Genomic DNA, 23,681 nt, shown 5'->3' on the forward strand with positions numbered 1-23,681 from the left:
AGCCAGCGGGTGGTGGTGTGTGGCTCTGACGTCACCCTCCGGGCGTCTGGATAGGATGATTCCAGCTACTCCCTTTCAGGGCTGCTGTCCAGTGAGCTTCATCAGCTGTGCCTGCGGGGTCTCTCAGTGCCCTGCAAACAGCCTTCCTTTCCTCTGCCTCTACTCCCCAACCCCTCCGCCCCTGTAGAGTCTTCCTTTCCTCTGCCCCCTCGCCCATCCTGGCTCCAGACTATCGTTAAGAATGCACAGCCAAATTCTGCAGTGTTTGGGGATGCTCTTCTGCCGGGTGTTCTGGAAGGGCCGGGAGGCATGGCAGCGTTTGACTTGACAATTCATGGCGCCGTGAAGTCCGTTCCTTCCTCTGCAAGAATCCTGACTATGCAGAAATTCACCGACACGGACTATTATGAACTGGATTGGTATTATGAAGAATGCTCAGACGGTAATTAAGGCCTCTTCGGGAGAGCTGGATGAGCGGGGACATTGTATCTCTGGGGATGTGTGTGTGTGTGTGTGTGTGGGGGGGGGTACAGTCCTCCCCGGGGAGATGGGAGCACAGGAACTGGGATCACCAGAAGGCACCGCAAGCATGACAGAGGGGATGGCAGGTGGGCAGGGCTCTTGACAGAGGGTGACTCTTGTCGTGCATAGTCATTTGTTTAGAATGGGAGATAGATGGCTTTTGGTGTGCTGGGTTCTGAGCTTGCAAGCATGGGACTTCTGTAGGACTGAATCTTTGTGTGTGTGTGTGTGTGTGTGTGTGTGTGTGTTTCCCTGTGTTCTGCTCAGGGTACTAGAGGCTGGATGCCTGTGTTCAGGAGTCAGCAGTTGGAAGGCCTAGAAGAATCTGCCCTTTCCAGAGCTCAGACCTTGGGGCTGGGGTCTCGTGGAGCCTGAGGAAGGCAGAAACAGCTTCTCCAGCAGCGGGTGATTCAAATGAATTTTGCTGGCTGCGTTCAGCACAGAGGGGTCCCGGGTGAGGATGGATGGGACACAGAGAGAGAATATACCCTTCTGGGGCCATCAAGGTTTGTAAGGAGGGTGTGGCTCACTTGAGAGGATGCTGCTTGGTGGCTGGGGTGTGTGGCTGGACAGGTGTCAGCAGGTTTCGTACAGGGAGGACAGTGTTGAGAGGAATTCTGGGAGGGATTGCCAAGGAAGGGCTGTGTTGGGAGGTACTGTTGTGGGTTGTAGTCCTCTGCCGTCCTTAGTTGCTCTTTGCAAATGACCCTTAAATCACCAGCCTTTACCAAAAAAAGGAGACAATTAAATTAACGTCCACTTCGGAGGTGTGTTCTTCAGTGGCGAAGTCCTCTCAGCTCTTCTCAAGCTCGTTAATAGGTGAGGTGAGTGCTTATTAATTGACTCAGAAGTTTCTGATTGCTTCAGGCGTGACTACGTTTGAACATCTGGGTGATGTAACAGGCCGGAGGCTGGCCTAGTTAGTAGAGAGCCGTGGGACTATCTCCTTGTCTTCAAACATTTGGCTGCAACAGGGTGGCCAAGAGGTTTTCTTGGGACATGCTCTTAAAAGGCATAGAGCAACTTTACCCTGGCCCCTGGCAGTATGTAGTGCTGGCACGTAGGTCTGTCTGATTTTCAGAGATTCTGGGTGACAAGGAGAGTATGGTGTAGAGTTGAGGGGAAGGGTAGATGAAGTCTTTTTCTGGCTAAATACTGTTTTGAATCAAGTTTCCATCCTGCTACGATGCTTGGGTTCTGCTTTTCGGAAGCCACCGTTGACCCCTTCTGGCCTCCTTGGTGACAGGATGCTCTATGACGCCATTCATTTCATCCCCTGTGTCTCATTGGCTTAGAGAGCTTGGGTGACAGTGGGTGAGTTGGGCATGACCCTGAGCCATCCTAGAGGTTGGGGAGCAGGGTGTAGTGTCTGGACCCCGTGTACTGTCTGATTCTCAGTGAAGCCCGTGGCTCAGTGCCTGTCTGGAGAGGCACAGGAGACCTGTTCTTATCTGGCATCCACCAGGATGCTCTTACTTCACAGTCTCAGAGGAGTCACTTGGCTCTAGGCATTCTGATGGGTCCTTTCCAAGAGCAAGAGAAATAGAAGAGGGGATGGCTCTTTGCCCCAGGATTGATTGCTAGTTGATATTGACTGCCTTTGCCATCTGAGGACGTGGAGAGCAAGATCTTCGACCTTTGTACCTTTGGTCCTGGGACAAGTGGCGGGTTCTAAGAAGATAGCAAAATAGGAGAACAGTATCTGGGACCTAGAAATGACCTGTCTAGGTACCCCACAAATGCTGGTTTCCAGTCCCCAGTTTTCTTCCTTCTTCTTGTATGTGTATGAAGTCAAAGGGCCGCTTTGTGGAACTGGTTCTCCTTCCACCATGGTGTAGCTCCTGGGGACTGAGTTCAGGTTGCCAGCCTTGTGCAGTGAGTACTGTGTCCTTACTGAGCACCCCCACCCACCCCCCTGCTCCTCTGCAGTTTCTAACTACTTGGGTCCTAACCCCCTGCAAATCACATTTACTTGGCTTAGATGGATCTTTCAAACAGCAGATCATTAGACACTTGCCTTTTCTGGCCTTATCAGTTGGCCTCTGAATCAATACTGGGGGAAGCTTAAAGGAACTTTCCATGATAATAGCAAAGGGTGAGTCAAGTGTTTTGAAATCTACGAAGTCATCATTTATGCCAGAGGTTCTGACTCTTTGAGATGGTCAGTTGCACTGAAGATGGGAATGTGCAACTCAGGGCAGTGAGGACAGACACCCCCTCCTCCACCTCCCTATCCACCCTGCACCCCACTCGACAAAGTGTTGTCAGGAACCCGGTGTGTTTCCTCCTGATCTCCGACTGCTAGGAGAGCCTCCCCTGGTGCTGAGTTACTGGGTCCATTTCCCACCTCAGTTTCAGATGTGCTGGCCTTGCTCGATCACGTAAGACATTAAAGGGTGTGGGGAGGGTCTCAGGGCAGGAGCTCATCATAAGAGTCAGAGGAGGCTCATTGTTCAGGGCCTTAGAGTAATTTGCAGCCCCCATCAACACAGTGCACACAGCATTGTGAGTCTTTGCAGAATGCTGTTATTCGACGCGTTCTCACGACCGGCCAGGAAGAACACAACAACCAGAATCTTCTACGGCAAAGCTTTATTGCTTACATCTTATGGGGCCAGAGTGTAAGAAGCAAGAGAGAGAGAAAACGAAACCCCTTTCCTCTTTAAAGAGAACAACAATTGCCTAGGACGCATCACTCCCTGATTGGCTGCAGCCCATGGCCGAGCTGACGTTCACGGGAAAAACAGAGTACAAGTAGTCGTAAATACCCTTGGCACATGCGCAGATTATTTGTTTACCAACTTAGAACACAGGATGTCAGCGCCATCTTGTGACGGCGAATGTGGGGGCGGCTTCCCACAGTTCCCCCTTTTCTATTAATAAGAGCAAATAGGCCACCCATATTAATGAGAGTGGAGATAGAGGTCAAATCCCCAGTGTGTAGGTAAAGGAACCATGTACAGGATTAGCTCTTAGGCTCACAGGCTTTTACCCAGAGCAACCCTGACCTGCTCCCGTGTCGTTTTGCCTGGGGGAAGGGAACTAGGACACTGAACCTTCATGAAAGATGACATGTCTCCCTAGAATAGGCTCATATATGCCGCAGAGCCTTTCCATTGCAGTGCTTAGCCTTGCAACTCTCTCGGGCTGCTGAAGCACACTCACTCTATCTCGTGCAATGAGTCTAGCCTCGTGAGATATAAGAGCTGAGTGGCCAGCGACCTATTGCCTAAGCATAGATAACCATATATCAGGGGGAGCTCCATGTTCTAGTCCTGCAAGCGCCTGGGCAATAACCACCTTGTCTCTCTTAGTTTGGGCCTTAAGCTTACAGACCAATCAAAGAAGCAACACTAATCCACAGCAAAGTGTATCTCCAAATAATATTAATCCCACCCAATTTTTTAAAGAAAGAAAATGCTGAGGAGATCCAATTGGGTAATCCTTTGGTCAGGGACAGGTCCAAGCGCGTGGAGTTGACCTGAAGTCTCAATTCTCGAAGGGATCTGTTCAAATTCAGCCATCCAATTCTGTAACATATACTGAAAAGACTTTTTGACAAATTAGCTGCCCTAGTAAATTTAACATACTGAATGGAAATAACACACAATCCCGGAAACTTTTGTTCACATCCCTGCTGAGTTATTTGTCATAATACATCTAGTTGTATCTGGACAAGATCTATGCGTTGATTAACCAGCATGAGACCTCTCTGTATCTTGACATTAGCTGAGGCCTGTTCATCTATGACTGTAGTCACTGAGGCTGACAAAGTGTTAATGGTGTCAGTCATCTGGACCTGTCCAGACAGAACCAAGGCTGTCTGAATTAAGGCCAAACCCAGTTCCCAGTTAGTGGTAAAAAGGCAGGAGAATACTTGAGCATTATACATCACCGTCATTGGGAGTGGAAATGTCGACATTATCCCCCAACGCTGCTCTCTCTTTATTATTGACGCCCTGGACATCACCAAGACGAGGGACATTAGTATTCCCTTGGTCAGTCTGGATTTTTCGGGTGAGTCTTTCTGGTACCCAAAATGGGTTGTCTTCATTCTGTGGGAAAACACAGATAGCTCCCCTGGATCTTATCAAAATAGGATCCGGGCCATACCATTTATTATCAAGAACATTTTTCCATTTAACCATCTCATTGGGCCTATCTGGCTCTGAACAATGACGTTCAGCCGCAGTATGGCCATGAGCATCAATATTTAAAAAATTGAGTGTAAAGAGTGCCAAAGACACCGACACTCTTGGTGCTCGGGGTACAGTCTCCTCAAAAGTTCCCCTCTTCTGTTTTATAAGATAGGCTTTGAGGGTGCGATGCGCACGCTCAACAATACCCTGTCCTTGAGGGTTGTATGGAAGTCCAGTCAGGTGGGTTACGTCCATCTGACGGCAGAACTGTTGGAATTTTTGAGACGTATAAGCTGGTCCATTATCAGTCTTAAGGAGTCTGGGTTTCCCCCAAGCACTCCATGCCTCAAGACAATGTTGAATCACATGTGAGGCTTTTTCTCCGGTTAACGGAGAGGCAAACATGATGCCAGAACATGTGTCAATGGACACATGGAGATATTGAAGTTTTCCAAAGGAAGAAACATGTGTAACATCCATTTGCCAGACCTGTAGAGGTCGAATACCGCGTGGGTTAATTCCCACATGAGGAACTGGCAAGAACTCACAGCAGCTTTGACATTGAGTAACAATGTCACGGGCTTCTTTTCTTGTCAAGGAGAAACGACTGCGTAATGTTTCAGCCGTCACATGAAAATTATTATGAAAATTTCTTGCAGCCTCTACCGGGGATGATAGGGCAGCAGCCACCACTTTAGTGGCCTTATCTGCCAAATCATTTCCCAGAGCCATGGGGCCAGGTAGGCCTGAATGGGCTCTAACATGAGTAATATAAACAGGAGATCTTCTAGATAACAAAACTAATTGTATCTGCTGAAAAATATTGGCAACTCTACTGGAAGGCTTAATCACTCCAGCCACTTCTAAAAGATTTACTGCATTTACCACATAACAGGAATCTGACACAATATTAAGGGGTTCTAAAAAGGTTTTTAAAACTTCTAAGACCACTAAACATTCTACCACTTGAGGTGAATTTTCATTATATTGTTTGGATACCACTTTACCATTAGCCACATAGGCACCTATGCCAGTTTTTGATCCATCAGTATATACCACAATCCCATTTTTAAGTGGGTTTCTTACTGTTATTTGTGGAAACACAACAGATTGATTTTGGGCAAACTGTAAGATTGGATGTTTTGGATAATGGTTATCTATTTTTCCTGAAAAGGAGGTAACTAAAACTGCCCAATCATTAGATGCGGCTGCCAAGGTTTGAACCTGTGCAGCGGTATAAGGTACAATTAAAAGATATGGACTTTGCCCAAAGTGGGTGATTGCTGCTTTTAGACCTTTAAGGGCAAGCTGTGCAATTGCATCAGGATACCAATCTATTATTTTAGCTGGGGATACGTTTGGATGGATCCACAACAATGGCCCATTTTGCCACAAAACTGCAGTTGGCAATTGTGCTGTCTTAAAGACACACAAACTGAAAGGCTGCGAATCCTCAATACGTTGTAATTGTGCATTCTGTAAGGCCTTTTCCACTTTTTGTAAGGCCTGGTTAGCAGCTAGAGTAAGAGTCCTAGGGGAGGAGATATGAGGATCTCCTTCTAAAATACTAAACAAAGGCCTTAACTCAGCGGAAGGAATCTTTAAAAAAGGTCTGAGCCAATTAATATCTCCCAACAGCTTTTGAAAATCATTTAAGGTATGGAGGTGATCTCTTCTTATCTCTACCTTTTGGGGCACAATCTTATCTGGGGACACCACAGAGCCCAAGAATTGTCCTGTATCAGAAATTTGGACCTTTTCTGTGGCTATCTGTAGACCCCACTGACTTAAAGTTTTAAGTAGAAAAGGATATGCCTTTTGTAGCATGGTAAGGTCTTTATGGCACAGGAGGATGTCATCCATGTAAAGGAGCAAAATTAAAGAGGGGAATTGTTCCCTCACTGGCAAAAGAGCTTCTTGTACATAAAGTTGACACATAGTAGGACTATTGGACATTCCCTGTGGTAAGACCTTCCATTGATACCTCTTATCAGGTTCCATGTGATTAATAGAGGGGATGGTAAAGGCAAATCTGGGCCTATCCCTTGGACACAAAGGTATAGAAAAGAAACAATCTTTAATATCTATAATGATTAAATTCCAGCCACGTGGTAAGGCGGAAAGTACAGGGAGACCCCTCTGTACTGGGCCAAATAAGTTCATTTGCTCATTAATGGCTCTGAGGTCATGGAGCAGTCTCCACTTTCCTGACTTTTTCTTAATTACAAAAATTGGAGTATTCCAAGGTGAGGTAGAGGGTTCAATATGGCCTAGTTTTAATTGTTCCTCTACCAGTTGAATCACAGCTTCTAGTTTTTCAGAGGATAGGTGCCATTGAGGAACCCACACTGGGTCCCCTGTTTTCCATGGTATGGGTCGTGCTGCCCCAATGGCCGCTAAGGAAAAACCCAGACCCTGTCTGTCTTGGTTTCCATTAGGTGAGATGGGCTCTATCCTTCCCTGTTCTTGATGTCCTAACCCTTTTCCTTCTTTATAACCCATCTTTGCCATGATATTTTTTGCTTTAGCTGAATACCCTCCTGATGGGGCGTTTTCATTGGACAAAATAAGGCCCAAATGCTGCATAATATCCCTTCCCCAGAGGTTAACCGGGAGTGGGAGCACATAAGGTATGAATTTCCCTTGCTGCCCTTCAGAGGATTCCCACGTCAAGGCAACGGAGCTTATAGTGGGACATGATTGATATCCTAGGCCCTGTAATGAATGAGATGACTCTGTGGTGGGCCATGCTTTGGGCCACCAATGTGTAGAAATTATACTTTTATCTGCTCCGGTATCAAGGATGCCTTCAAACTCTTTTCCATTAATCTTAAGGCGGAGCTTAGGTCTATCATTTAAAGATACAACCAAATAGGCAGAATCATTTCCTGAGGAGCCCATTTTCTTTATCTCAGGTCCTGCAGATTTCTCCCTGGTATTATCAGGGAGGAGCAGCAGCTGAGCTATCCTATCTCCTTTACTAATAGAAAAAACGCCTTTAGGGCTTGAGCACAGGACCTGTATTTCAGGGGAATGTTGACAATCCATAACTCCAGGGTGGACTACTAAGCCCTGCAAGGTGAGTGAACCTCGGCCGAGAATAAGGCCCATGGTTCCCGGGGGCAAGGATGGTATAGGCTCCACCGGCACCGGCTGAATACTCATTTGAGGCATTAGTAGGAAGTCGGAGGCGGCACGCAGGTCCACCCTTGTGGGTCTTCCTGGGTCGTCTCTCTGACTGCTTCCTGGGTCCTGACAAACCGGTTCCCATATCTTTGAGGGCCCTGGGACCGAGGGCCCGATGACCCGTTTTTTGGCACATCAGTTGATTGACTATCAGGTGGGGGAAGAATTCTGCCCTTTATATCCCTCACAGAGCGACACTGGTCAGCTCTATGATAACCCTTGCCACACTTAGAGCAAAGAGTGAGAGTCCCTCCCTGTTTATCTGGAGCTCTGCAATCTTTCTTAAAATGCCCAGGCTTTCCGCAATTAAAACATGTCCTCTGATTATTTCTGCTCATGGAGCGGTTCTGAGATTGAAGGATGGCAGCCGCTAAACCTGCATTGCTGAGAGGTCCCCCAAGCTCTCGACAGACCCTGAGCCAGTCTTGTAAGCCTTTGTTCTTTCTTGGGGCTATGGCCGCTCGGCACTCCTTTGTGGCTTGCTCGTAGATTAGCTGTTCTATGAGAGGCGCAGCTTGCTCTGACTCTCCAAAAATACGCTCTGCTGCCTCTGTCATTCTGGCCACAAAATCTGAGAAAGATTCCTGAGGTCCCTGGATTATCTTTGTTAACTGACCAGTGGTTTCACCTGCTCGAGAGAGCGCCTTCCAGGCCCTAATAGCCGTGGAAGAAATCTGGGCATAAGCTCCCCAATGGTAGTTTGTCTGATCAGCAGAATAAGCTCCCTGACCCGTTAACAAGTCAAAAGTCCAATCTCTCTGCTCTGGAGTCAAAGCAGCTGCGTTTGCTCGGGCCTGCGCCTGTGCAGCTTCGTGCCAAAGCGCTTTCCATTCCATATATTTGCCCATACTAGGGAGAGCGGCTTTTACAACCGTTTGCCAGTCGGCAGGAGTTAGTGCCATGCCAGCGAGCCTGTCTAACTGCGCCAAGGTAAAATTAGCATTGGTTCCGTATTTACGAACCGACTCGGCAATTTCCTTAATCTGTACGTATTCTACCGGAGCGTGGACACGCCCACCCTCGGCTCCTTCAAAGACTGGAAATGCCTGTTGTATTTTCTTTTGTTCCTCTCGGGGAATGAATGAGTCTGCGCACTGCCTCTCTGCGCACTGCCTCTCTGCGCACTGCCTCTCTGCGCATCTCTCTGCGCACTGCCTCTCTGCGCATTGCTGACGCACTACGCAGGGCGGGGGCTCCGCATAGGGCGGACCTTGAAACCGACTGCCGGGAGGTTGAACAGTACGCTGACTTTCGCCAGCCGCTTTTGGCTTTTTTCTTGACCAATTAGCTGGCTGGTAATGGGCTGCTTCTTCCTCCCAGTCTGTTTCCTCAGAGGAGGATTCTTCACTTGCTTCAGAGCTACTAAGAGCTGGCTTCCTGAGCTCATCTAGTGACGAGTATCTCCTAGAGACCTCCGCTAATCGATCTTTTTTCTTCTCCCTTTTTCCTCTTTTTCTTCTAATCTCTCTCCAGGTATTCCTACCTAACCTTAACTTTTCCTCGGGTTCAAGACCCTTGGAAAGGCCTGTATACTTATTTTGTGTACCATACTTCCTCTTTGTTCCTACTCTTTCTTCCCGCTTTACTTCTGATAGCTTGTCCTGAATTTCCTCTAGAATTTTCAGCCCTATCTTAATCACTTGATAGCATGTGAAAAAGAACAAAAGGGCTCCTAACACCAGAAAAAATTCAAGGCCAAACATACTCACTGGTACTCTCGTTCCCCAGCTGAAAAGTTCTGAATTCATACAGTTGAATCCTTCTTAACAGTCTGCTTTACGGGAACCTTTATCACCGTCGTTCCCCAGCTGATGAGTTCTGAATTCGGCAGTTGAATCCTTCTCAACAGTCTGTGTTACGGGAACCTTTATAAACGTGATCCGCAGTTCTGGTTCTGAAATGAAGTATCCCTCCTGCGCCAGTCCGGAGTTTTTTCTCGTCCCGGGTTTTCGGCACCAATTGTTATTCGATGCGTTCTCACGACCGGCCAGGAAGAACACAACAACCAGAATCTTCTACGGCAAAGCTTTATTGCTTACATCTTATGGGGCCAGAGTGTAAGAAGCAAGAGAGAGAGAAAACGAAACCCCTTTCCTCTTTAAAGAGAACAACAATTGCCTAGGACGCATCACTCCCTGATTGGCTGCAGCCCATGGCCGAGCTGACGTTCACGGGAAAAACAGAGTACAAGTAGTCGTAAATACCCTTGGCACATGCGCAGATTATTTGTTTACCAACTTAGAACACAGGATGTCAGCGCCATCTTGTGACGGCGAATGTGGGGGCGGCTTCCCACAGAATGCATCCACGCGTACCCAGATTTCACAGTCTAAACTCTGAGCTAAGCAGTGTTATTCACTTTCATTGGGTAAAGTTTTGTTAGTAGCTTCTTCTTTTTTTTTTTTTTTTTAATTTTTGACAGATTCTCTTGTAGTCCAGGCTGGCCTTAAATTTGCTTTGTAGTCAAGGAAGACCTTGAACCTGGTCCTCCTGCCTCCACCTACAGAGGGCTAAGACTACAGTGCCAATGTCATAAGTGAGGTCACCAGGAAATGACCCTCCATGATGGGCCAACGGTGCTCTGTGACACCAGAGAGCATGGCAGCCAGACTGAATCAGACCCAAGCTGAAGGAGGATGAGTCCCGTCAGCCACTACAAGGAGGGCCAGAGGACAGCACCTCTCTGTGGAGAGGGAAAGGCAGATGGAGCAAGTCTTAGCGTCTGGGACCCTGGATGAAAATACACAGGGATTTTGGTTCCTTTTCACGCGGCTTTTCTGTAAACACAGCTATGTCCAGAGAAATTCGCAGAGCCTCTGCTTAGTTCTGGGGCGGTGCACTGTGCCTTTAAGAGCTTTCATAAGCAAGACTACAGGAACTTTGGTTTGTTTTGATTTTTGTAGGTGTAGTCTTTCTTGAGCCCACTTTAAGTGACACCCCTGTGTCACCCTGCTGAGTGCTGGGATTGCTGACATGAGCCACACCTGGCTTGGGGGGAAGATTTTTAAATGGTGATACCCTAAGCTCTCTCTGTGTGTGTGTGTGTGTGTGTGTAGACATGTAGTTAGACATGTGACTTGGACAGCATTGCTAAAAACACCCTCAATTTAAACCAAAAGATGAAACGTGAATAACTCACTGATGGGTGAAATTGCTCGAGTTTTTCTGAACGAGTGAAATGAGCCTTTGTTGTCCTTTATCTTCCGCGTACCGCATCCTACACGTCCAGCAGTCAGTCCAGCTACGTGGCGATGAGTCACATTCTGCGTGGGGAGGTCCCCCGCCCAGCACGTCCCTCCTACACTTTTGGAGTAACCAACCAGTTTTCTCATCTGGAAAAGCCCTGATACCCTGGCTCACTATCTCTTAAAGTTAATCAGTAAGCATGATTTGATAATGTTTATTAAGATTAAACTATGTTTTTAACTGAATGTGTGTGTTTGAGATACCACCTTGCTGTGTAACCCAGGCTGGCGTTGAACTCCTTGGTGCTGGGAATCCAGGCATGTGGTACCATGCCTGAATCTTGGAAGCATTGTGTTTAAACCCTGTGGATACATAATTTTTCAGAAAAATTTGAAATTCTAATCTTGAAATCTGCCTGTGATTTTCTGCAACATTGTCTTTTCCAAACACAATCTTAATGTGTTAAAATGGAGCAATCATTTTGACGTTCTAAAATTTTAACGGAAGTATAATAATCTGCCTCTAGTTGGAATTTTTAAGTAAAATCTTTATCCTTCTGTGGCATCCTGCTGTGGCACATGATTTTATACTAGTCTTTATAAAGGTAGCAACTCAGTGTGGAGTCCTCAGCCCTCAGCCTCCAGGCTTAGTAAAACCCAGTCCTCCGCCTTGCCTACTGCTCTTCCCAAGATCTCGCTGCTGGGCTTCCCTTCCTGGCTACGTGGCAGGGGACAGCGGCCAGAGAGATGGAAGTCGCAGGTGTGGATTTGCATGCAGCCGGGGGAAGGCTGGAACCTGGGGACCACAGAATGAGCTATGATGTCCAGTTGCGGTGCTTGGTCAGGGCCAACTCACAGAGAATCGGATAGGAGCACCTGTGTTGTTATCTGTGACAGGCAAACTCAAGCAATGCAGGGAATGGCTAGCAAGGTACACCATCAACTGTGGCTCTTCCTTGGGGCACCATTGTAAGCTATTAGGCGGTCAGTTTTTCCCTTGTCTTGCTCTAGCAGTGAGAGAATTCTTCCTGGATTTGTAGACAGAGCTTGAAGGGGAACGTGTATAAAACACAGATTAATGAGGAAAATAACATGGCTCTTGTGCCGAGAAGGTCTGGGTGGTGGTGTTTAGTCAGGTGATGGTCCCTGCACATCCTTCTTCATTTGTGAGAGAAGTCAGGATCCCTGCCCCTGGGTCCCTGTAGTCCTTGGCTCCTCACAGTCTCCTCAGATTCCTACGAGCACACCTACAGGAAGTCTCTCAGCTCAGAGGTGTTGAGCAATGCTTCATCAGGGCAACTCCTCCAGCCCCAGCCGCAGCGCCTTCCTACAGACAGGTGCACCTGCTTGAGGCGTGGCTGGTGTTTTCTTTTGCAGTTGCTATGAAACTTTCAGGACGCTACCATTCCTGTTCTTCTCAAGGGGGAGAAAGGCCAAGAGCGTACCTCAGGGCACCGTACATTCCTGCCTGGCTCCCCTCTGTGTGCAGGGCAATTGGCAGGGTGCTGCTATTCCAACAGGTGCTCTGCCTGCCGTGCTCCGCCTCCGAGGTCCTGTGAGCCACTCTGTCCTTCCTTCTCCCAGTGATGCTGGGCGGGTGGCCCTGTGCACACCCGTCCACTCCTGCCAAGCCAGGGCATGTCTGCGACCCTGGCTGGAGCCCAGCATGTGCGCTTTGGGCCCCGATGGCTCCTCTGGGCAGGTGGCCAAAGGCTCTCCCAAGGACAGTCCCTTAGGACAATGTTTCAAATTTGGGGCGACTTCAACAATGTCCCTGAGAGACGTGGGAGGGGAAGAGGAATGTTTTGAATACAACTACCAGGATGAAGAGAAGGCGGCCATCCCCGAGCAGCATGATACCCTGGACATCTTGGCAGCCACCCATGAGCAGAACGATACCATGGACATTTTGGAGGATGGTAAATGCTACGCTTTACCTTGAGCTGCATAGACTACTTGAGGCTTTTCCTGTTAGTGTCCAGCCAGGCAAGATTGGCCACTGATGTTGCCATATTCTCTTAGTTCTTAAAGGAACAGGTGTACAAATGGCTTGATGTCCAAGTAGGACTGCTGCCCAGGTAGTGCAGCACCCCGGGGCTTCTAGAACATCTCAGCATCCCTTTTTTGCTTCTGCAACCTCCCCAGAAACCATAACTCTGACTCTTGCCCGCTCGGATCTGCCTCAGCCCGTTTTGATCACATAAGGACAGTTAAGCAGTGTGTGTGTGGTTCTGCATCCCGCCTCTGTGGCTCACTGTATGCTTTTGGTTTTGAAATCCCTCCAGTTCACAAGGTCTGGATCCCTGTTTGCCCAGCACTGGTTTAAAGAGTGACAATTGTTTGGTAACTAAATGGTCTTTAGTAAGTTGATGGCTACACATTTTCTACCAAGCAGAGTGAATCAGATTTTAATAACTGGTTTCAAATGTGGATTTTGTTTTCTTTTTGGGAGACAGAGTCTTGTCTATGTAGCCCAGGCTATCCTAGGATTGTTCATCATCCTGCTTCAGCCTCCTGAGTCCTGAGATTACAGGGCTGTGCTGTCTCACCCAGATGGGATTTTTTTTTTTTTTTTTTTTGAACTTTGAAGTACTTCAGAGATATCTCAGGGTAACATGGTAACCACCTGAGACTGGGAGGGCTGCTTCTGAGCATTCTTGGATGGGGAAAACAGGTTCCCTGCAGCATGCCCAAATATTGATACAAGTTAACTCTAGCCAGACTTCTGGGTTTCACTGGCAAGCTTGAGAAAAATGGTTTTGGAGGTGAAGCAGGTAGTTAAACAATGGCTACAGCAGTACCCTTGAGCCTAGTGAGTGATAGCTGTCAACTGCTTATGGCTCAGGCTAACTTTTCAGAAGTACCAAAACCACCCCAAGAGCTCAAGGTCTCTTCTTTTGAAGATAGCGTCCTGAGGGTGTTGTTGCTGCCTCACTCCCAGAGCGCTGCAAGCTCTTGATTGCAGAGAAGAGTAGTGGGGCAGCCAGAGAACTGAGAATCCGATGAGGCCAGGAGCTTGTCTGCTGTCTCACCAGACCGTGGGAGGGAAGGCACAGCGGACTGACTGACAGGGATAGTGTTGGGGGAGGAGTGCCAGGCTGATGGGTGGTAGTGTGGGGTGAGGTGGGGGACGACAGTCTGGTCTCTAGATACTGATGGAGTCAGCAGTTGTCAGGTTCCTGGGTCCTGATTAAGAGAAGGCATGGTCTGTGCCGTGGAACTAGGTCCAGCCCAGACAGCATTGGCTCTTTTTCCTGTCCTTTAAAGCTCTGTGCTCCAGGGTGGCACAGGAGACTTTTTAAGCCATGATTCATGTGGTTCTAAGTCAGAGGGTACACAGGACTCTGGAGTGGTGCCAGATACTGTCAGAGTGGAGGATAGGTGCATGGAACACTCCACACACATGCACGTTCACACACATATGCACATTCACACACATGTGCACATTGATACACATATGCACATTCACACACATGCACATTCACACACATGTGTACATTGATACACACATACACATTCACACATATATGCACATTCACACACACATGCACATTCACACACACATGCACATTCACACACATGTGCACATTCACACACATGTGCACATTCACACATATATGCACATTCACACACATGTGCACATTCACACACATGTGCACATTCACACATATATGCACATTCACACACACATGTACATTCACACACACATGCACATTCACACACACATGCACATTCACACACATGTGCACATTCACACACATGTGCACATTCACACATATATGCACATTCACACACATGTGCACATTCACACACATGTGCACATTCACACATATATGCACATTCACACACATGTACATTCACACACACATGCACATTCACACACACATGCACATTCACACACATGTGCACATTCACACACATATGCACATTCATACACATTCACACACATGTACACATTGATACAAACAGAGGCACACACATGGATGCGCACACACACATGCATACTTATGTACATGCATACATGTATAAATACACAGATGCATATACACATATACAATTTATCTTTCTATGCCCACATTGATATTTTTCAGTTGATAACTGCAGATGATCATGGGGTATTGTTTTGTGCCAAGGGCCATTTGAAGTACTTTATGTAGAGTTATTTTTGTATAGATTTACTATTTGTTTCTGTTTTTTGAGGCAGCATGTTACTGTGTAGCCCTGGCTGTCCTGGAACTTGCTATCTAGACCAGGCTGCCCTTGAACTCACAGAGATTTGTCTCCCTCTGCCTCTCCAGTAGCCGGATTAAAGGTGTGTGCCACCACATTCAACTTAAAATTTTTTTTTTTTTTTTTTTTTTTTTGGTTTTTCGAGACAGGGTTTCTCTGTGTAGTCCTGGCTGTCCTGGAACTCACTCTGTAGACCAGGCTGGCCTCGAACTCAGAAATCCGCCTGCCTCTGCCTCCCAAGCACTGGGATTAAAGGCGTGCTCCACCACGCCCGGCTTAAAAATTAATTTTTGTTCTGAGGTTTCTTTCTCATTTTGGTTTTGGTGTGTGTGTGTGTGTGTGATTACCGTGACCACTGAAGTCAGAAAAGGATATTGGATCCCCTGTGGCTGAAGTTAGAGACAGCTGTGAGCCATTTTGTGTGGGTTCTGGGAGGTTCAGGACCTCTGCAAGATTGGCAGGCACTCCTAACCACTGAACCATCCTTCCAGCCCTGTATGGATTCATATCTTAAGCTTTTAAAAGAACCCTGTGGGGTTAAAAATATGTTATAGTCTGCACCCACCTGTGCTGCTGGCTAGCTGCCTTTCCAATTCCAAGCATCTTCCAGGCCCTTCTAAGGCATGACCATTCTTGGCCTTACCCCAGACCTCAAACTCCTGCTCAGAACGTAGGGGTGAGCCCAGCAGTCCGGGGGGCTCTATGCACAGTGCTCACCCGAGTCTCCTGAGACTAGTGAGGCTGCTGGGGAGCTGGGTTGGGGGCTGCTGCTGTCCTTTCAGTCTTACCACAGACAATTACAGTCACCTTTTCTTGTCTGCCTCTTCAGTCTCCTCATTTCTCCAGTAAGGTCTTCCTGGCTGCCCAGTTGATAATGTTCAGACAGTATATTTTTATGGATAGTAACTTCAAAAGACAAATGACACTCAGTTGCCACTGAAATACAGCAAGCAGATCTTTGAGGCTTGCTTTTGGCTCAACAGAACTCTGTGGTTCAGATCGGCAAGGTGTGGCTTCCTGGTCAGTTTTGCCGGGAAGCTGTGATATCACCCAGAGCCAATGGGCCGGACCAGGTAGGCCCCAGCTCTACTGCTTTTCTTGTTTCCCGGCTACAGGTCTAGGAGGGCAAGAGAAGCCTTCAGTGATTGGTGGGGGCAGAGGGAAGTGGCTGCCGAGGTCTTAGCTGCAATGTTAGCTACTCTAAAAGGAAGCACTTCTGGTCAGAGACGGAAGCAGGGAGCTAATGATCTGACTGATCATGGTGGATGCTGTGCGCCTTAGTTTGTGGTTCCCCCTGAGTGGCCTGTGGCTGCAAGGCACACTTTCTGACCTCAGCTGGTTACTCTTCAATACAGAGACTTGGTGTGCAGTATGGTATTTCAGTGCATCTGATACACTCACTGAATCATGTGAAGAAAAAAATTATCCAAGGTTGAGATAGACATCTCCATTTTGCAGTCAGAACACAAGAGACTCAACCAGGTTGGCCCTGTCCTGGGGCTTCCCCAACTATTATCCTGGGGTGGGTGAAGATCCTGCCTGTGTTTACAGCTGAAGGACCCTTAGGGGGATGATACAAGGTCTACCCCTTCTTGCTAAGGTCCCAGTGACAAGCCAAAGTTCAATTCCTCCAGGGTACACCCTGGGACACTGGTTAATGTTCTGGGAGCATGGATGAGGGACATTGATCACAGGCATGAATGACCCCAGAGCAGCCACACTCGATGGTCTGCACCCAGCATGGATGGTGGCTCCCCATGACTGCACAGAAGGAGCCCCATTCTCATGTTCTCCCCAGCCAGTGTACTTTAGCCCCTACCTGAGACCCCAGGGCAATATGCAGTTAGAATTGCATGCAGCTGGTTAGAAAGAGGAGCTAGACAGTCATGAAAGGGTCCCGGACCCCACTCCACATCCTGTGAGGGAGCATCGGCAGTCAGCAAGCTCCTCTCTGGTGATGTCTTGCAAACAGGCACAGCTGAGCTCCTGAAGATGGAGTCTGTCTGACTGGGAGGATAGTGCTCTACCACAGACCCCAGAGAGGCCGACCTAGCAGGGCCTTGTGAGTCCTTCAGCTATACACCCAGGCTCTTCCTCATATGGTTTCAGGCCTTTGTAGACCCTATGCTCATTTTATCTCAGGCCACTATGAAGCTGCAGCAGGCATAGGTGATATCCAGTACTGGGTGGCCTGCTCAGATGATCAATGCTCTACCAACACCAGGGATGACATCAAGCAGAGCTGAACGGTGTGAAGGGAGTGTTCACAGCCTCTGCATGCCTGAGGATCACACTGGTATGAGGAAGGCACAGTGAGAGAGGAACAGAGGCTGTGGTGTGCTGCCTGCCTGGCAGGTCTCATGCTTTCTCAAGGAAATACCTGCCTAAGCCTGGCACCTTCGCCTCTTCTCTCGCCTGGCCTCTCCCCAGTTACAAAAGGAGTTGTGAAAGTTAGGCAGGTGTTTTCCGAGATTGCTCAGAAACCAGGATTTGGAAAGAGGATGCAGAATGGGCCGGAGTGAACGGAGAGGCCAGATGAGAGTGTAACCATGCCAATAGCAAGATACTCCAAAGAGACAGTGGGTCCCTTCTTATGGGTATAGACTGTGGGCCCCCAAAAGTGGGGATTTCCCCAGAGTATCATGGGGAGAAGGAAAGGGTGGAAGTGCTGGTCAGAGGAAGGAGGTTGATAGCGAGTCAGACCACCAGGGAGACTGGCTTTGGGACAGCGATGGTAGTGAGACCAAACCTTGACCTTGGATGCTTAGCTAAGGCATGCCTCTTGTCCCCTGTTTAAATCTCATCTTTATGTCAGGACCCTAAGGTAGATTCAGAGGTCATTGGACCCCTTTAGTTCCCTCCCTAGAGTGGCCACATTGATTATGGCCCCTTTCTCTGCTTTCTGCTGTTCCTTGTTTAAGTGACCTATTGAGGACATGTAGCTGAACTTGGTGTATCAGGCTGTTGAGGTCCAGGCCCTGACTCTAGCAGCTCTGGTTCTAACAAGAACTAACAGGTTCAGGGTCCCCGAGCGACAGCCTATGCGTCCTGCTATCCCCAGAGTAGCCCCCTGTGTCAGAGAGTAGGTGTTAGCAACCACTTGCAGGAAGTTTTCAGTTGTGAGCACTAGCCAGAAGTTAGAATCCGGACAAACAGAGACGGGATGACATGGCAGCTACTCCTGGAAACCCAGAGCCCAATGGAGAACCTTGAGCTAGCTCCCACGTCAGCATCCAGGGCGGTATCTGCTGGATAGCCACGGTCTCCAGTCGAGCCTCTAAGGGGCAGCTTGGAAGATAGTATAAACTGAACATTTTCTTCCAGTTCAAAGGGACTCCTGGGCTGCAAGGCAGGGTGGCTCAGCCCATCAGAAAATGGATGGGTCTGTATACAGAGCTGAGAAGCCTTGGGTCCTGCTGGCTATGGAATATAACATTGTGTGAACAGCAGAATGCATGGGTGCTTGGACGTCACTGTAGCATCACAGGCAAGAAACAAATTAGCCCAGAGCAACTGTGGGGCACCAGCGTCACCCCTTAGCCAGCCCCGTGCAGAGATCATCCATAGTCTTTATGTTAGAGTCCTTTGACAGATCCTATCTAACTCCCCAATGGCATCTTTGCCTGGCACTGCCTGCCTGCCTGCCTGCCTGGCAGCTGCTCTGTGCTGTGTAGTGTATGTGTGTCTTACCTTTTCAGCTAGGTCAAGAATTCTTTGAGGGGTCCATCTGTTAGCTTAAAAGATAGTGGTCTCTGGCAGTTCATGGGGAAAACAGGTCAGTCCCCCCACCACCCGTAATAGCTCTAAAGACACTGGGGTGGGCTCTTCTCCTAGGGTGGATATCAGCTATGAAGGCGAGGGTATGCATACACACTTGGCCAAGGGCCAGGGCAATGGTGCATTCCCAGGAATGAGCAACTTGATTCATTCCTCACTAAAAGCCTTGGGGATAAGTGGCCACCATAGGTCAACACCTAGAGTTCCAGTCTGGGGTGAGGTCTGCGATTACTGTGTTAAGTCCGTAGTTACACCTCACCTGTCCTTGAAACTTGGCCTCGCTCTCTGTTTGATTTGTTATATGGGACTCCTGTTTGCATTGCAGGCTTGTTCTGGCTATAAGTGGAATAGTGTTTATAAAGTGCCCAGGGAACATGTTGTTAATCTCAGTAATGGTCAGAGTCTGTTTTTCCTCTCTGCCGTGTGTGTGTGTGTGTGTGTGTGTGTGTGTGTGTGTGTGTGTGTGTAAGTGCACATGCATACACACCCAGGTGCATGTGCAAGTTTATGTAGAGGCCAGAAATTGACATCAAGTGTCTTCATCTATCAGTTTTCCCTTATTTTTTGGCACGGGCTCTCTCCCTGAACCCGGAGCTCCCTGAGTAGCCTGGTCTGTCCGTCCAGCAACACTCAGGTCCTGTCCCCACCCCACCCAGCATGAGGACTGTCCAGCTTTTCACCAGGTTTCTGGGGATCAGACTTGCCTGGCAAGCACTTTGCTCATTGAGTCAGGTCCCCAGCCCTCCCTCTCCTGTGACTTTAGTGACTTGCTAGGTACCCTCAGCCTCTTGGGCTACTGACTGGGCTGAGGGGCAGCGAGTCAATAAAGCAGTCCCAGGGCTTCAGAACTGGCTTGCGAGCTGCCCTTGCCACCTTCTCTCCGCTTGGTCGCCACATAGACATGGCCAGGGCTTCCTGGATTGCTGTGTGGTGAACCTGGCTCTGGGCTAGCCTTTGCCCATGCTGCTATTTCAGGGACATAGTGTGCCTTTGTCTGGAAGCCAGCAGGCCAGAAGCTTCTGTGGTGTGGGAGGAGTGTCCACCTCCTCCTGCTTGCTAAGGTCCCAGGTCTCTGCCACTTTCCCCTCTTCATTTCTTGTCAGCTTGTTTGCAGGAAGTTTCAGGGCCAGGTGAGGGGACTCAGTTGCATTTTTGGGGTGGTGACGTGTGTTCACCTCCTCTCTGGAACACTAGGTAGTAATGGACTGTTCTTTGCAAGCAAAAAGATCTCTCCAGTTTTCTTCTGGAAACTGTTATCACCTGTATCCTGTGCAGGGCGAGGCAGCCTCCTGGTTCCTCTGCAGTTGTTCCTGGATGGTTCCCTGCCTGGCAACACCATTGCAGCCCAGACAAGGCATAGTCAGGGCTGAGGGAACAAAAGAACGTTTTCACACATTGCTATAGGGAAGTGGTAGGGATGTGATGTGGTTTAGTGGTCCTCGTTTGCACGTATTTGGTTACTGAAAATACCAGGATGTAATCTGTATTCTATAAAAGTCATCCATTGTTACCAGGCGGTTTCATGATTTGTATGAATGCCCTGAATTGTGCAACCCTTCCTGCAATTTGCACGTAGATTCTGCTTCCTTTTCTCCCTAGTAAGAACCTCACAGTCTTTGCACTTAGCTCCAGTCCTAAACAAATGCTAAGGCACCTTCTCTATGAGTAGAATCCTAGAACAACATTTTATGTCTTCCCGCCCCCCAAGGATAAGGATTTTGAGGTTTGTTTATGTTGTGGTATGTATTTGTTCCGAGTTCCTTTTTTATGTGTAAGCAATATTCCACGGTATGGATACATCACGCTCTGTTCATCCAACAGTTAATGTATCTTGTTTCTACTTTTTGCCTGTAACGATTTCCATGAGCATTCATGCTCAGTTTAGGCAGAGGCTTGTCTTCATTTCCCACCGGCAGATACTTAGGATGCTCAAAAGGCTCTGTGACCTTAGGTAATCCAGCTTACCCTTCTTAGAGCCTTGGTTTCCCTGGCAACATGTTCAGTTTACTCAGCCCTGTGTCTCTGTGGGGTTGCTCCTGTTCGGCATTCACAAGAGCCATGCAATGACAAGTTGCCATTGGTTCTTTGCCAGACCTCCTTGGTCCATTTCACAGATGTGGGCTGGAGAGGAGAGATGTGTCTAGGGTGTCAGCTGCTCATAGGGACTTCCTTCTTGCTGGGCTGTGGAAAGAGCAGGAAATTCCCAGGTGGAGACGTGAGAGAAAGACAGTCTCCCCAAGGAAATAGCAGGTGCGGAGGCCAGGGTAGACACCGAGCGTGGCATCACTGGGCGTGCCTGAACCTGGTGGAGAGTGGGCATGAGCACCCGCAAGGAGGTGGACAGCTGCCTGCTCCAGAGGCGGATGGTCCTGGACGTCCCATGTCTGCAGGCTGCTTGTTGCAGGAAGTGGCAGCGCTGGGTACATTTTAAAGCGGGACATGAACGTGTTAAATCAAAGGCATGTAATGTAGACTAGCTTTACAAGATGCTTGTCCTGTGAGGCCTGGAAACCTGGTCTGTGAGGTGACTCAACCAGGATTTGATAGGGAGCCTTTAGGCTGTGGCTCACAGGTCCTGGGCCTCCACCCACTGCTGTGTGAACAGGGCAGACAGTAGGATTTATTACGCTTGCTTCCTGTGGATCAAGGGCCAGACTGGAGCGATGCTTCTTGTCCTGACACCTGCTGTTGCCTCCACGGGCATGCTGGTATTTCTGGGGTACATGTCTGCTTAGTCAGTATATTTCCAAATGTTTTCTTACATGAATACATTTGTGTGTGTGCATGCACATGCCTTGGCGTGAGTGTGCAGGTCAGGGACAACTTCCTGGAATTGACTCTCTCCTTCCACTAAAGTGTGTCATGGGAATTGAACTCCAGTTATCAGGTTTGGCATCCAGCCTCTTTACCCATTGAGCCATCTTTGCTGGCTGGCCTGAACTTCTTATAATACAAGTTATAAGTGGATAATAAGCTACAAGCGACAAGAGGAAAAATTCCTTGGGGGGGGCAGTTAGAACCTTTTTATTTATTTTTTCTTGGTTTTTCAAGGCGGATTCTCTGTGTAGCCCCAGTTGTCTGGAACTCCCTCCATAGACCAGGCTGGCCTAGAACTCAGAGGTCTGCCAGCCTCTGCCTCCTGAGTGCTGGGACTAAAAATGTGCACTACCACTACCACCTGACTTCAGAGCCTGACTTTTAAAGCACACTTTGTTGAAAACCTACAGTCCTGGATGCCCTCAGCCATGGAAGTTGGCTGTGTGGCCTTTGAGTTACGAGCAAACAGCGTTTTCTTGAGGGATAGCCATGCCTTTGTTTATGTTCACATGCCCACAAGTGTGCACATACATATATTGCAGAGCTGTAAGATACTCTTTCATGTGTTTATGCTGACGTTGACTGGGTGTCCTCACAGCAGCTATGCATCTATTCCACCAAAATGGATGAAGAGTGTGGTCTTCAAGCTCTAAGATGGCCAATCAGGCCACAGTGTCAAGGAGCTTACACGCCTGTTACTGTGACATGGTGGCACAGGGACCCTCGGAAGAGCAGGTGGCAGCCATGGAGCTGTGCAGTTCCTCACCGCCTACCCCACCCTCAGTGCATCTCCTCTCTGCTCTTTCGGCCCAGCACTCCGACTTTCTGCTGTCTGCTCTAGCCTTTGCCAGTCAGCATTTAGTTTATTCCCTTCCTCATTCCTTCTACCCCTGCCAGCCTGACCCCATGACCCCATGACCCTAACCACCATCATCTCCTTCCCTAGTAGGGTTTGTGTCTGAGTCCTCAGTCAAGGTCACTCCTGATTGGGGGGGAAGCTGGGGTCTGCCAGTATGTATTCTCAAAATTATTTGGGGGTGTGGTTTAACTTGCATAAATATCACACATTGGTTTTCGGATCCAAGCACCCCTCAGAACCTCAGCCTAGTGCTAGGTGTCCCTTTCTCTGGTCAGCTAGTCTAGGCTTGTTCCCCAAGAAGAAAGTCTTAGTCCCTTCCAGCTACTCAAAGTGGGAGCTCCCAAACTGCAGTGCAGCCCAGCCAGCCAGTTCCCAGGAGAGCATCTCTGTCACCAGGCCTTCTGTGACAAAGGCGCTGGTAGTGATGTTCAGAGCTCACTCTACAACGCTGTGACTGTCCCAAAGTCATGGTTTCATTTGCAGCCTATCTTGCTACTGATCTGGCTTTGGAGGTGGGGTGTGGGGGGAGGGTGATTGCTCTTGTTGGCTGTGTCTGAGCCTACGCTATGTTCTACCTCCTACTAAGTCCTTATCTCACAGTGTCACTCAGGGAGGAGCCCTCTGGAAGAATCTAGCACATTTATTAACAACCCATGTCACCAGGCTTGCTATGTGCATCATACCCAGTCACTCCACACTGGGCCAAAATGTTTTGTGAGATATAAACCACACACCAATGCTATCCTGTGAAAACCCTCTAGTGGTTTTCTATAGGCCTATGACAAAAGCCTGAATCCTTAGCTTTTGGGGACAGGGTCTCACTATGTAGACCTGGCTAACCTGTACACTCGGATCCCTGGTGCGTGCTTCTATGTCTAACTAACAATCCCAGCTCTTTGAAGGGCTTTGCACCCTTCAGCCCTTCAAGCTGTTTATTTCTGAAGTGTCTCCTGCATTGACCTATTT

At 48.5% G+C, this 23,681-nt stretch overlaps 1 protein-coding gene across 7 annotated transcripts in view; it reads left to right on the plus strand.

The window, feature by feature from the left end:
* The window catches only part of Trak1 (trafficking protein, kinesin binding 1), a 177,418-nt gene that overhangs the window by 105,861 nt on the left and 47,876 nt on the right, over nucleotides 1-23,681 (plus strand). Inside the window, exon 1 of one of the 7 annotated variants that reach the window (NM_001357968.1) lies at nucleotides 84-442. The exons of the other annotated variants lie outside the window; for them this stretch is intronic. Coding sequence (NP_001344897.1) covers nucleotides 310-442 — 133 coding nt within the window. The 5' untranslated portion in view covers nucleotides 84-309. Of the gene's footprint in view, nucleotides 1-83; nucleotides 443-23,681 lie in introns of those variants that run through there. 7 annotated transcript variants of the gene reach the window in all.

Source organism: Mus musculus, chromosome 9 (genome assembly GCF_000001635.26).
Source record: "Mus musculus strain C57BL/6J chromosome 9, GRCm38.p6 C57BL/6J".
Lineage (NCBI taxonomy): Eukaryota > Metazoa > Chordata > Mammalia > Rodentia > Muridae > Mus > Mus musculus.